A 14,666-nucleotide genomic window follows, 5' to 3' on the forward strand; every position below is an offset into this window, starting at 1 on the left:
AGTGTCACTAGGAAGAATATAATAACATCTTAATAATTTAAAGTACATGTAAGAAATTGCAGTCAAGATGTAGGATTTTACAAGTAATGTAAATTATATATCCTGCCAATTGACTAAATGAGTTATACGAAAATGTGATCAATTTGTTTCTAATTCTCTCCCTTTTTAGTTTCTACTCCACTTTTTAAACTGAGTATAAAAAATCATTTTAATTATTCTGAAGCATACAGGTGACTTCCTGTTTTTATATAAACGTGTTTTGCTGTCCCTAACTCATATTTATGCTTCATCTGCCTACTAGAATTCCGAAGTTGCAATAGGAACATGGTTTAATGACTTACCATTCGCAGATTTTGTGTAGTTCTTGTTTCAACAGCTCTTAGTAATTCTCTAAATCTACCAACTCCTCTTGTCAAGTTCCTGCATATAAACAAAATTTAACAGCATTCTTAGACATAGCAATACCTTGATATATTACTTGATAAAAATCATTAAAAGCTACAGTATCAATTTTTTATTTTTTTCCTGTGCATCAACATCACCTTTCTGTGAATTATACATATACATATTTGGGCACCCCACCACTGATTATAGAGAACCTCTGCTGCCGAAGTGTTGAAAAAGACAAGCAAAAAACATTTTCAGATCAGCAAATAGCTCAAGAGAAAAAGTAAGAAGTGATCAGTCCAAAAGGAAAACAAACAAGCAAAAATGTTCAGGCTGTTAAAATAGTTTTAATTTTCAATTGCATTTTAAAAAGTAGGGTTTTTTGAGGGGGAGGGGGAGGAATTAAATTCTAGCTGCCTTTTAGTATCTTACTGTAGGAAAATAGGAAATAAGAATAAATCTCTCAAGACTCAGCGAAAGTTAATGTCTTAACTCCTTAGGAATCAAGACAAAACAAGGCCCACCACATGGTCAGAAGAGAGGACTGACAGATCAGTGTTCTTGATTTCAGTTGGTTTTTGGTGTGGTTTCTACAGCTCAAGTTACTTTGCCCATGCTTCTCCCACTTCTGCTGCCCTAAACATATACACATCCCTAGGAGAGGAGGCCTCAATCACACCAACAGTTCTAGCAGATCTGAACTTTGTTCTCAAACAATAGAATTAACAGATTATTTTGAATGTTCTTAAAATTTTATCTTTTTCTTACCGTTGTATCATCTCTGCTATCTTATTTTTTATTATACTTAAAAACCTCGGGAATATCTTCTTTGATATTACTACAGCTTGTTTGTATTCTGGTGACAGACTAGTTTGGTTTTTTGTTGAGCTGAGGTTGAAGAATTCAGTTGTTCAACACATAACATAAGATGGTCACGTCAAGATTTGAAGTTTAGTTACAAAAACAAATTGAATCAATCCAAGGTGTATTTTGCATTAAATTATTGTTGTTACAAATTATGTGTGTATTAACTTAAGACACGGTTTTACATGCAAGTTGTATAATATTCACTTAACTTAGGCTCAAAAGCGCACTTCAAGAGAAATATTATGTATCATGCAAGTTTTTCATACAGAAAAGCACCATGGCACTGTGATATAAAGCTAAATTGCCTTCGTCCTTGATGTCTAATTTGTACACAATCTATTAAAACATCTTTTAAACTGTGATTTGATACAAACTAAAAAAAAAAATCAGAAAACATCATTTTTATTCAGATGTTTTCTTTAATTCTAGTGTCTGAATACCTGAAACTAGCATGTTTGAAGAGATCATTCTGTAGAATTGTAAAACTCTTATCAGTTTAGCTAAAGACCCATTATTTTACTCTTCAGATTACGGGACAGAGGTCATCACTGTTCTGTTACATACAATAAAGGATTATCAGCATATTTCAGAAACTTCAGTCTCCAGCACAGACAGACGTGTCTCACTAGCACAAGTTCACCTTTTAAAAATACTTACAAAAAAGGTCATTAGAAAGAGCTAACACCTCCAAGTAACAAAATCCATACAAACAGGTGTAAAGTTATGTTGAAGTATTCTTAACATTTTATTAATTCTTAATATTTTAATTCTTAATTTTATTAATTTTGTATTTCTTTTAATTATTTTAATCTTAATTATTTAAAAGGTAACACTTTTCTAACAAAATAATCTTTGTTGTACACCTAATATGTAAACAAATGCATAAATGAAAAATTTAGTTAGACTTTAACACAGGTCTCTTAGTAGCTAATAAACACTATTCCAACTTCATAGAAAAATTAAGGTAGTACAGAAATTTAGCAGACTTCATCTTGAAAAGCTCTCTGACCTCAGTGGAAACAGGACACATTCAGCACCTTTGTATATGTATTCAAGAGAGCCCAAACCAGACCACTGGAATCCCAGATTGAAGTCTTCTAAGTCCTAGAGCATATTTTAAATGAATGAAGCTTCCTCTCAAGGACTGTACTGTAAATTCAGAAATGTGCCCTCGTGACAAGAGTCAGAAATTATAAAAAACAAAAAACAAAAAATCCACATTGACCAAAATCTGAAGTGTTGACTGCAAAATTATCAAAAGAGCAAAAGTAACAACAACAAACAAAACAAAACAAAAGCTTGTCATCTTGAGATACTATTTTACTAGAAGAAATTAAATACACTGCATAGTAGAACTTCAGATCACAATAATATGAACTCTGTGGGAAAAAAAATGCTGTTTCCTAAAATTTTGTATGATATTTACATCTTTTGAAGTGAGACAAGAACAACAAAAGGAAAACCTCTATGAAAAAATTGTGCAACTGTTAGAAGTCCTTAAGGGTGCCATGACACTATTATTATTTGCCTACAGCACTTGGTATGTATCTGTGAGGGACTGAAACTTGTGACTGAAGTTCTACTGCATCATGGAAAATGCAGCAAGATTGTATAGAAAAAAAACCTAACATACAGAATTAGGTTTTGCTTCATAAAGCATTTAACGTTGATCCACTGCACAAGTGAACACAAACACAACACAGATTTGTCAAGCATCTTCTATACAAGGTATACTAACAAAGAGTACACTTGAAAACTACAATCTAAACCAGCAAACTGAGTTAAATGCTTTGAGAGACAAGTAATGAAGCAAAAAATACCATGATCAGTATGGCCGATCTCCACACTGCACTACTTTTAGCAAAGTACATTTCCTGTATTTGTTAAGTGTCTGTAATACCTGGGAGAACAGGGTGGCAGCTATTCCTGCCTAGCCAGAACATACCTTCTACCTGCTGTTCACTATGATGTGCCTTCACATAACAGCTCCACTCGTACTGTTAGGCAGATTAACTTAAAAAGCAATGACCCACAGTGTCTGTAAAAGACTTGGAGATTCTTTCCATTCTTGAGCCACGGAATTTTAGGGTACATTAACACATGCCTGAGCTGACAGACTTTGTAATTTCAGGCTTGACAAAGGTAGACATTGTTAACTCCAAGTTTGTTTGCATAACTGCTTTGCTATTACATTCACAGAGTAGCACTACACCAGTTACAGACTTGGCATTAAGATCTAAAAGACAGTAATCTTCTATTGCAAGTCTACATGGATACAACTTCTATACATATTTCAGAACTACTGATAGCATTTCTGTTCAACGTAATGGAAATATTTTAACTGCATCTATGCAAAGTTGTTCATTCCTAAACAGAGCAATAAATCCAAAAGTAGAGGTATGACACCAAAAAAAAAAAGAAAAAAAAAGGAAGAAAACAAAGAGCCAATATAGACAGATTGTTCATACAAAAATCAGATAAACTGTATCTAAGCATATAGGCCAGCATAAAGCACAGGTTAGACAAATATATCTTTCTGATTTTTAAACACACAAAATAAAATAAGAAGGAAAAATATAGAAACTACTCAAGGAATAGAGGTCCATACCTAAAAGTTAGGATAAAAGAACAAACAATACTCTTTAAAACAAGAGGAGTGAGGTCTCTCACAAAGCACTCCAACTAGGACAAAAGTGCTTCAAATCAAAAAAAGTTTGATAAGATCAATCTACTTTTTATTTGCAGTATATTTTGACATATTCTCTATTAACGTGAGAACTGCTTTGTTGTGCTTTTCCCTTATGTTTTATGTATTTAAAAAACAAATATTTAGTCTAACTCATTGACTTTTACATATTAAAGATGAAATTAGAATAGATTTTTGTTTAGTGAGCTTAGGCCCAACCTCCCCTGCTTTGCAACTTGTTGGCTAAATTGTAGGTGCTTATTCTATCTAACAGGGAAAAGCACCTGCACAGTCATGGCAATGAACAAGCAAAGTTTCCTATATCAGCCTATTACCTCATTACTGATGCTTACTATATCTCATTTAATAAGTATTCATGCTTCAAATAAGGGGAAAAACAACAACAAAAGATAAAATGAAATCTAAATTGCTTGATAAAAGTGATGAAAGAAATTGCTTTTGGAATTATATCCATTTTCCAAATGCTCTCTCCCTCTCATATCCAGAAAAAGAAATGTAATGTTTGTAAACTTTTAAAATTAAAAGTTTGTTGTTGTTCTATTTCCAAGAATTCAAATAATAAAAAATAAATGCATTTGATTTAAACATGGACAACTGCACCATTGAGCAAAGGAATGGGGGCAGGCAAAATTCTTGCTATACACACGTACACAGAAGTTTCAGATAAACTCTTTATCACTAACAGAACAACACCTTAATACTCTGGGGCACGTTATTTACCATACCAGAGCAATGGTTTTATGTAACACTACAAAGATTAGTGGTTTGTTTGTTTGGTTTTTAAGTTCTTTTTTTTTCTCCTGGATTGAAGTTTTAGTTTATAAATGAAACATCTTCAGCGTGCCATTACTGCTGCATAAGTCTAAGTACTTGAAACTGCCCAGTCAAGCAGTAACTCTTTTTGAACACACAGTAACAAAACACGTCCAAACAGCTTTACTTTATATTCAGCTATCTTTCTCCTGAAGACTGTAACATCATGCATTTGAAAGTAAAACATTTATTGCCTAGACTGCAGTTCCACTAGTAGCTGAGTCCACCTAATGGTTCCCTACCAAAAGGAGGAAGTCTCATTCTCCCCATTCTCCTCTTGGCATTTGTTCCCTTTTTCCAGCTTCATATCTTCCTACTTTCACTTGTTTGGCCCTGTCTCTTTTCTCACAGCACCACCAGCTGTTATCACACCTTCTGGTGAATCAACTCAGCCCACTAAAACTAAAGAAAGCTGTGATTTCTTGGCTGTTTCTTTTCTGCTGTTTTGGAGAATGAAATGAACCAAACAAATATCAGAAAAATAAAATAATATAAAATAAAAATGCCAGAAGCATAGGTACAGGTAAGATGACAGCTCGTAACTACATCTCCTGACACTAGCACCTCAGATACTCCTCAGACTCTCAAGATATTCATTGTTGTAAGTATATAAGCACACTGTTAAGGCACAACAACCAGATTCACAAAAGGAATGGACACAGACTGGATTACACGTCTCACACTTTACCCCTTACTATTTTCAAGTTTCTCTTTCATAGCAGAGATAATGAGAAAAAGAAATGGGGGTAGGTTAAGAAAGAATCACAGAAAGTCACAAACACAAAGGTCCATTCTTGAATTCACAAGAAAAAACATGTTAAATGTGCCAAAAAGCTTTACTAATGAAATAAATTAACAGATGGAATGAGGCAAATAGAATTTACTCTGATAAATATTTCATTTTCTATTACACATAATTCAAGCAGTATGGTCATCAACTTTATCATTTTACCTAGAATTATATATTATATTTTATCTATATATAATAGAAAATATAAAAATTCCACAAAAGTAGAAGGAAAAAAGTGCAGTGACAACAATGCTTTTGTTTAGAATACCAAATTCTAGGGATCTAGGATGCTACTCAGCTTAATATAAAGCATGACAAAGCTTCAACAGACAGAACAACACAGTCATCACTTTACAACCTCTCTTAAAGATAACAAAGGTCAGAAAATAGCAGCAGAAACCATGAAGGAAGTACGTTGTGATAAAATACAGGATTTTATACAGGAACAAAACAGCTGAGATACATCCATGTATCTCAGAAGTGATAGAACTCAAAGAGCTAAGATGAAACAACAGATCAAATGTTTAGTCAGTGGCATTGCTTAGCAAAACACAAAGTCCAGCTCTCAGTACTCTGCATGGTTCAGTCCTCTCAGAGGTGACACAGAAGAGGAAGGAGTGTAAGGAATAAAAAGGCGTCCTTTCAATTAACACAAACAAGGGGTGACATCTGTGAAGAAGTGAGCCAAGCTGTGAGGGGAATCCACTGCCCCACACACCTGCCACTGACTGTGCCCAGTTCTCTGACAAGGAACCTAATGCAGAGGCAAGAGAAACTCATGAGCCCTTAGCCACAGGAGCTTCATGCAGAACCCCAGCAGCAGTACAACCTCCTACTGCTCTCCAGTCAGGCAAGGAGTGGACTCCTCACACCACGCAACCATTCTCCAGGTAAAGCACAGCATGGTTTTTTAAGCTACCAAGAAATACATCCTCATGAACCCACGTGTTTCTGAAAAATCAAGAGTTGAGAAAAAAATGGAGGTGGAAGGGGAGCAGGACACCCAAGGTAGTATTTCAGCACTAAGAGCAAAAATTTCTTTTCCAAGCTGAGAACTCACAACTTGTGAATAATAAAGAAAACAGACACAGGTTGCACAGGTATAATACAGGGTGGCTATAAACCAAAGCAAATCACAGCAGACAAAACTCTACTCAATGCTAATGCTTTTCCAGTAGATACCTAACAACTCACACTCTTTTGTTGATCAAATGCAAAAAATGAGACTAAAAACAGAGAAGGGACTGAAGAAGATGCAGGGCAACAAAACCCATTAACTGAGAACTGACTAAGAGCGCAGCTTGGTTAACCTAGGAAAACAAAGACTAAAAGTTATTTAAACACAAAGTAGGGCAGTTGAAAGAAAGAAGGAAAGAAAAGGTAAACACTAGCATGGGAGCAAATATATACTTTACTCAAAATTTTATGTATTAAATGGAATATATAACATTTCTAGCCATTTGATGTTGTCAATTCTCCTTTGATTTTTCTCACTCATTATCCCAGGAAAGACTAATTTTGATGTTAGTGCTCCTATTATAGACATCCTAGAGATGTTAATATCTGAAGAAAACTCATTGTTCTCCACTTCTTGAAGTTGTTTATGTACCATTTATTCATCAGTACAGTTATTAAGAGTTTTACTTTTCTATTCCCAACCCTTGTTTTTGCTATTGGACCATTTTACCAAAACAAAGTAAAACAGAAGACAAAATTCCCTATTCTCTATTGCAGCCCAACAGCAAATTTGAAAATGCTTACTAACCTTTCTTTTATTTTTATACTCTTTAAAGTAATCATGAGCACAGCTGCCATGTAACTGAATATACTAATTTGGAAAAAGGCAGGAAGATAAAGCCAGAGTCTCAAAATTCATTCTATATACAACACACAAAATATGAGTTATATTCACAAACAGGTACAACACTTACTGGAAAGAAAAGACTGTGCAAATGCTTCAAAGCAAACAAGCAGAATCTGTATTAGTAATCACTAATCTTCATACTGTTCCTCTGTTTATGCAGTATTACTGAGAATTCACACAATGTTCCTAAGCACGAGGCTTACAGGAATGCTTCTTTGAGGGAACAGAACATAAGACCTCTAAAAACATCCTGTTGATAGTCTTGAAAAATGTCAGAGTCAAATAAATAAAGGAGATGATTTCACTGCCGAGTTGCTTATTATAGTTCTGTCTGAATGCAGTCTCTAAGGAACCACTTTTTCCCAAATCAATTCAATTTAAAATACCCACATTGCAGATGTTACTGGGGATTTGATGGGAGTAGAATCATTGAATTGTATAATGGCTTCAGTTGGAAGGGGCCGAAAAGCCCATTCAGTTCCATCCCCCACCCACCAGACCAGGCTGCCCAGACCCCTGCCACAGCTCCTCTGGGCAAAAAAAAAGACATTAAAATATGGTCAAAAACATTCAAATGTGCCTTATGCTTATGCATGGAAGAAAAATCCAAGGCACCATGCACTACCAGGCATTCAGAGAAAGAAACATTTGTTTCACCTTCTCACATCTAAATTACAGTGCATTAAAAAGAAATTGAGAAGAAAGTCATTTGGGAAAAGTAAGGCAGTAATGGGCGGAGAGTTCGGGTGGCAGAAAAGGTCAAATCTGATGTGTCTACCAAACTTGTGTTGTCAGAAAACAAGAAAACATATTTTAGTACAAACACAAAATGCCTGCATGTCAACAAAAATTCCAAGCATTCCCCAGTAAACTGGCTGTAGTACACATTATATATGATTAAATATTATATGGAATAGATATATATTTTGTAATGAAAGGATAGGTAAGGTAAATCAGGAGATGCCAACAGGGATTTTCCCAGTATTCACCTGAAATCATGAGTAAAGCTTGCCTGTCTTTCAGCAGCTGAACAGAATTTCTGCAACACATCCTTGCTTCCAAGGTTTTTGCAGCAGCTACACTTTTTGATTCCTACAAAAGCCAATTCAATACCACCTAAACAATTGAAAATACTTTTAAAATTGTTTGGCCAGTGACAAGAAAATAATCTGAGTAATGGACACTTTGAAAGAATTGATTAATTTTCAAATGCCATTAGTTTTAATAACAAACAAAAACAGACATCTGCACAGTATTCAGTTTTTTCTTAGCACAATACCAGCCTTCTGTTTACAGCCAATCTGCATAGTCAGAAATCAATCTGAACTCTGCACTGCCTACAACTTCAGGAACAGGGTTGACAAATGAAATAATGGAATTTGTTAACTTTCTGCAAAAAAAGGAGGTGGAGAATGCGGGCATAGATCCTGCTATCTCTCCCAGTAGTTTCAGAATAGTCATCACTATTTAAAATGAAAATGAGTTATCTTTTAGTACTAGACCTTCATATCTCTGTAGGTATTTAGTCACCCAGCTCTCCCAAGAGTCAATTTCCTTTATGACAACTATGACCCAAACAGATACAGTCTTGGCAAAGTTATTCAAATACTTAGCAAATGAGTTCCTACTACTACCATGTGTTTGTACACACACACCAAAAGCACTTAAGGATTGGCTTCTCTCTCTCACTACATTCCTGCAAGTGGCATAGTGGAAAAGAAAAACAAAAGAAAGGACTCCTACACAGACAAGTCCTTCACATGAGTAACTCTGAGGAGTGTTTTTGTTATGCTTGACAGATACTTTGTAACCCAATAAAAATCAGTTATACACAGAGAATGAAAAAAAGAAAAACAATTTATTTTCTTTTGTGTCATCTATTGAGGGCTGGCAACCAAGCAACATCTTTACAGAGAGGACTGGGAAGGTCTTACTTCACTGCAGCTGTGTTAGGGTGTCAAGCACAAGTACCAGCACTACGATGGGCACAGACCAGTTCCAGTTCCTTCAGGCTTTGATTTAGCAAGTCAGCAGCAATGGAGATTAGACCATATTGCAGTCTGGATCCTGGACTGTTCCCATGATACAGCATTATCCTTGACAGGCAGCAAGATACAGGAGGAGTGACGAGAGATCTGAAAGTCAGTTAGGGCTGGTTTTAATGTGATGGCTACCCGATGTTAGATTCCAATTAAAAAGGTGGGGTTTTTTTGTTATTTTTTTCCAAGCCTACACAAGTAGTACATTTCTGAACTCTGTTGATTAAAAAAAAAATAATAATTATCTACAATTTTTAAGTGTTTTGTTTAAATTAAATTAAATATATAAAGCAAATATAAGGAGAGAAGGATAATTCTGTCCATTCTCAGAGGCATCTTCCTTGAAAAAGAGCTACATTAAAGTACTAGTGTCAAAGTTTCAATGTTCATTGTTTTTCCTGGAATAAAATCAAGTCTTTGAACTCCTCCAATTTCAAACTGCAGATCAACTAACTAGATGGTAGCTGCTACTGATTAAATGGTGGTTGCATAATCAGCCAGAAAGACATTTAAAAGTTATATATATTTCAAAATGTTTTATGTTTGGTTTTGGTTTGTTTGTTTTTGAAGGTAAGTAAACCCTCCTTTTAGTTTCAGAATAGCTTTCTTAACTCCTTATACACTGCAAAGCTGAAATGTTCCTCAGCTGCAAAGTGAGCTTTCAGGATTTTATTTATATATTTTGCATGTATATATATATATAAGTGAAGTGCTATTCCATGTATTTTCAAAACACTGTCACTCAGCAGTTAGTCTTCAAAGATTTAGAATATTTTATACATTTTCATACAAGTTAATGCATACTTGAAAGATATTCACTTAATTCTCTACAAAAACTTGCTTTCTTGACTTAAAAGGAAATCTCTGCACAGTTAGTGAACAAAGAGAATTTTCAAAATGGACCAATTCTAGGTATGAATCAACACTCCGTGTTACTGCTAGAATGATATTCTTCTGGGTGATGTAAAAGTTACCTTATTCTCTTTTCTAGTTTGTACCTGACATATAAAGAAGAATGGATTTTCCACTTATACTGGATGATGCATAAGTAAAAGCAGTGAATAACCAAGTGAACAAAGACACACAACAAAATAACAATAAAATACTCTATCACAAAAGAACTTTAGACAAATTCAGATCATCAGATTTTAAAAGAGATTTTTTAGTATTTATAGGAATGGAACTGAAGTCTAAAAATAAATGCTAAGAAATCCATAACATTTGTGTATATATACACATAAGTGTATATTCATGTGTTTCATATGGGTGATTTATATGCCCTTGCATACAAATTACTATAATCACAATTATGGCATTAAAATAAAATTTGAATTCACTCAGTAAAATGTCCAGTTACAGGTTAGTGGAAGGAACTCTTAGTGTCACAACATCACCTCATGAATACACACAAAGAAGACTCCACTGCACTGCAGTGTGAATACCAGAGTTGGTCTGCCTGCAAAAGCAGACAGGCACATTTTCTGTTTCACTCACAAGCAGCTAAACTTGGGTGACTTCCTGCCTCCTCCACGGGATTCACCTCCTTTTAACATCTACAGCTTCAACTGCAAAAAGCTTATTTAAAGTAAGTGCTTCTGTTTCTAAACTATATTAAAAATATCTACAGTTTCTCTGTTTGAAAAATTTCACATGATCTTTACATTTTTATATTAAATTAAAATTTGAAGTGTGTTAAAAAGCAGAATGGAAAGATCTTGTATCTAATGTGTATAAACAAAATATCAGGATACACGCTAAATTTAAAAATAAACTATTACAAATCATTAAGAAGTATGCTATAAATTTGCTCCTATTTATACACACATAAATATTTAAAGTAGCAGTCCTCTGTTCGGTTCTGGTAAATTCAAGTGAAAACAAACAACAAAAAGAGAAGGGACCCATAAAAGCAGCAATATCTAAAAGCCTGGCACATTGACCACATTAGGCAATCTTGAGAGAACCAGGATTGGCTCTAAATTAAGAAAGGAAGCTAAAAGACATGATGGTAGAAGTATATAAAATAACGATTGGCACCAATTTGTACTTCCCTAACACCTCGTTTTCTTTTCTACTATTTCTAGCAGTGGCCTAAAAAATTGATAGATGACATTTAAAATTAAATTCATAATGCATAATTAGCTTGTAAACTACAAGTGACCACTGTACTAAAGATTGGAAAAAAGAAAAAACTGTTCATGCAGGAGTTGACAACATCATCAGCTTTACTATGAAGGACTGAAGTGTACACAGAACAAAATCAGATTTTTAAAGTTTATGCCAGACCAGCTGATATAGTCTAGGAAAAATCTAACTCCTCCATAGGCTAGATGTTCCATAGTGAACCATTATATAATTTTTTGTGGGGTTGTTGTTGGCATTTTTTTGGTTGCTTGGTTGGTTTGGGGTTGTTTTCTTCATTTTGTTTTGTTTTGCTATAGGCACTAGATGTCAGATTAAATGGACTATTTCCATTCGCAGCCTTCCATCAAAATTATTCAAAATGTGGAATCTAGCTTATTCTTTACCATGATTGTCACTGTGATTCTTTCAAAACATGTATGTTAATTGTCTTTTGTGCAGATGTGAAAACAGTAACTCTGGTAAATGAAAGATGTGAAGTTTTAGAACATTCAATTCATATAGCAATTAAATGTTGAAAATGGAACTCAGATGTAATTCTCATATCATACATTATAGCTGCATTATTCCATTACTTTGAGAAGCTTAGTGACAATTTCCACCATGACATCTCAGAATAGTTTTAAAATTTGGATGTCCATTCGTCAACCATTAGCACATGAAAATCTCAAACTCTTTACAGACACTGCATAATTTACCTTCTGTTTATGTACATGAATGAATAAGAAACATTTTTGGAACAAAATGCTTTCCCTACCCAGAATGCCACCATTTTAATCAAACAGCAATTTTCTAGCAAAACAAAAAGCTCTGCAAAATCTAGGTGCTTTCAGTAACAAATGCCAGAAATGTACTTAACAAACATTTGTGCAAAGTTCTGAAGCTCTTAAGGATGGAGAGTGGTATTCCTGTTTTCATTTTTTGAATGATGACTGAATTTAATATTAATCTTTTAATAGAAGTCTTATTTAAATCATAAAGGACCTCCCATGCAGGATCTAAAAGGATCTATAGAGCAGGTATAATGGAGATTGTATACTTGAATACATACTGTTGGTCTTCATGCACATTTATCCTGCAGCACAATGTTAAAATAAGTGATAACTGAAGAGATTTGGCAAAAATTATACAAATCAACATTATAAATATCAGGAATTTCACTATGTTATCAGTCACCTTCTAACACTCTCTTTCTAAGATTTACTTTCTAATAGTAAAATAAAAACAATATAAAAGAATAGTTCATGCTTAAGGTACTTTAAGTTAATACAAGTTCGTGTTACATATATTTTAATTAAAGGATTTAATAACAACTAGATGAATACAAAATGGACTGTCATGCTTTTCAGTCAAAACATTAGTACTTTATTAATACAGAAGCCTCATGACTGCACTATCCACAACTGTTAAAAATGTTTGTAAAGATAAAATACAAATCCTAAACAAAAACAGCAACAGAAATGGTGAATCAAATCTTACCCATTCTTGAAATATAAAACATGTGCCCTCTGTAGTCCTGTTTCCAAGAAAAAGCCAAGTTCCTGTTCATGTGTAGTAGGCCCTGGCTTAGGGCTTCTGTTTTGTATGTTAGTATTAATTACCTAGAAGTACAAAAGACAGAAATGCTGACAACAAAAATTAACAAGTTTTGTAATTTCAGTAAAGGGTTTCAATGAAATCAAAAGCTTGAAAGAGTGATAAATGAAGTATTTACTTATCAGTCACCCAAATTAAAAAGGAAGAATTTGGTGAATCTGGTGAAAGAGAACGTTTAGAAAGGTCACCCTGCAATGACACAATGGAAAATGAAGTGAACAGATGAAAAAATGAGCAGATGAGTAACCAAAATGAGTAACCACACAATTCTTCAGCTATACAGAGATTAGCTTACCCTTTCTATCTCCTGAAGGTATAAAAGAGCAATATCCCCAGCTTTCTCATAGCACGTAACAATTTCTTGTTCACGGTCCACATGGAGGTTGCTAGCTGAAGAAGAAATTGGCAGCTTCTCAAGACAGAGACCTGAGTATAAAGCAATTTCAAAAAAAGCATTAAAAACTAACGTCATATAGTACTACAATACTACATAATACTGAGACCCTTCAATTAGGGGAAGAAACAAAAGCACACACAAATAAATTAAGAACTTATGATACAGGCACAGATGAATAAATAATACTGATGCCTACCTACAAAAAAAAAAAAAAAAAAAGAACAGAAACAATTTTTTACAACTTTGATTTGAAAGAACATTATGATGGTCTACCAAAGAAGTGTCCAGTGTTTTTCTATATTAGTTTTAAATCACTTCATACAAATCTTCACTTTTCCTGAGTGAACACATAAACAAAAGAACTGACAAATTCCTATGAAATGTTCCTTCATATGCACCTTTATAAGGTCCTACATTGAAAATAAATGCAGCATAAGATACTATGCAGGCAGCAGTTTAAGCCATAGGATGAGTAGGAGAAACTGTTGTGACAAATATCCAAATATATATATATGGATGCCCAAAAATAACTCAGTAAGGCCAACTTTACTAAGAAGTACCTCACTCATCAAGCTCAGAAGCCTTTTTCCTCACAGGATTTCACTGGACTTACCCAACAAAAACATTATTTGGTGCTTTGACAGAAAAAAAACCAACAACAACAAAACTGTTTGCTTGTCTAAAATCAAAGCCCAGCAGCTCTCAGTAACCAATTATGTCTCTTACACAATTCACATTTCTATTAGAGTTATTTTCAAAATAATTAGGGAAACCAGCTGGAAAGAACCTCAAGAACAATAATCCACCTGACCAAGGAATCAACCGACCCCAATTTTTTAACTTGTTCTTAAAGCCTCCAGCTCTAGGGATGTCTTGACTTTACTATGCAATTTATTATAGAGATCAATTATTCTTAAATAATTATTTTTCCTAATGTCTAAATCCCTCTATCTAGCAATAATGACCATGTAATATACTGCCCATTTTTCATAAGAGTAATGGGAGAAGATAAACAGTGAATGAAAAATAAGGGATTATTATATTAGTCTCCTGGGAAATAAATA

General features: G+C 34.1%; 1 protein-coding gene across 3 annotated transcripts in view; it reads right to left on the reverse strand.

Annotated features, from left to right (window-relative positions):
- The window catches only part of TTC7B (tetratricopeptide repeat domain 7B), a 127,116-nt gene that overhangs the window by 86,765 nt on the left and 25,685 nt on the right, over positions 1 to 14,666 (reverse strand). For all 3 annotated transcript variants that reach the window (XM_031553644.1, XM_031553645.1, XM_031553646.1), the window contains exons 4-6: positions 13,501 to 13,631; positions 13,089 to 13,210; positions 342 to 420 (exon numbers count right to left, since the gene is read on the reverse strand). In XM_031553644.1, the coding sequence (XP_031409504.1) occupies positions 342 to 420; positions 13,089 to 13,210; positions 13,501 to 13,631 (332 nt within the window). The remainder of the gene's footprint in view (positions 1 to 341; positions 421 to 13,088; positions 13,211 to 13,500; positions 13,632 to 14,666) is intronic.

This window comes from Meleagris gallopavo, chromosome 5, assembly GCF_000146605.3.
Source record: "Meleagris gallopavo isolate NT-WF06-2002-E0010 breed Aviagen turkey brand Nicholas breeding stock chromosome 5, Turkey_5.1, whole genome shotgun sequence".
NCBI lineage: Eukaryota > Metazoa > Chordata > Aves > Galliformes > Phasianidae > Meleagris > Meleagris gallopavo.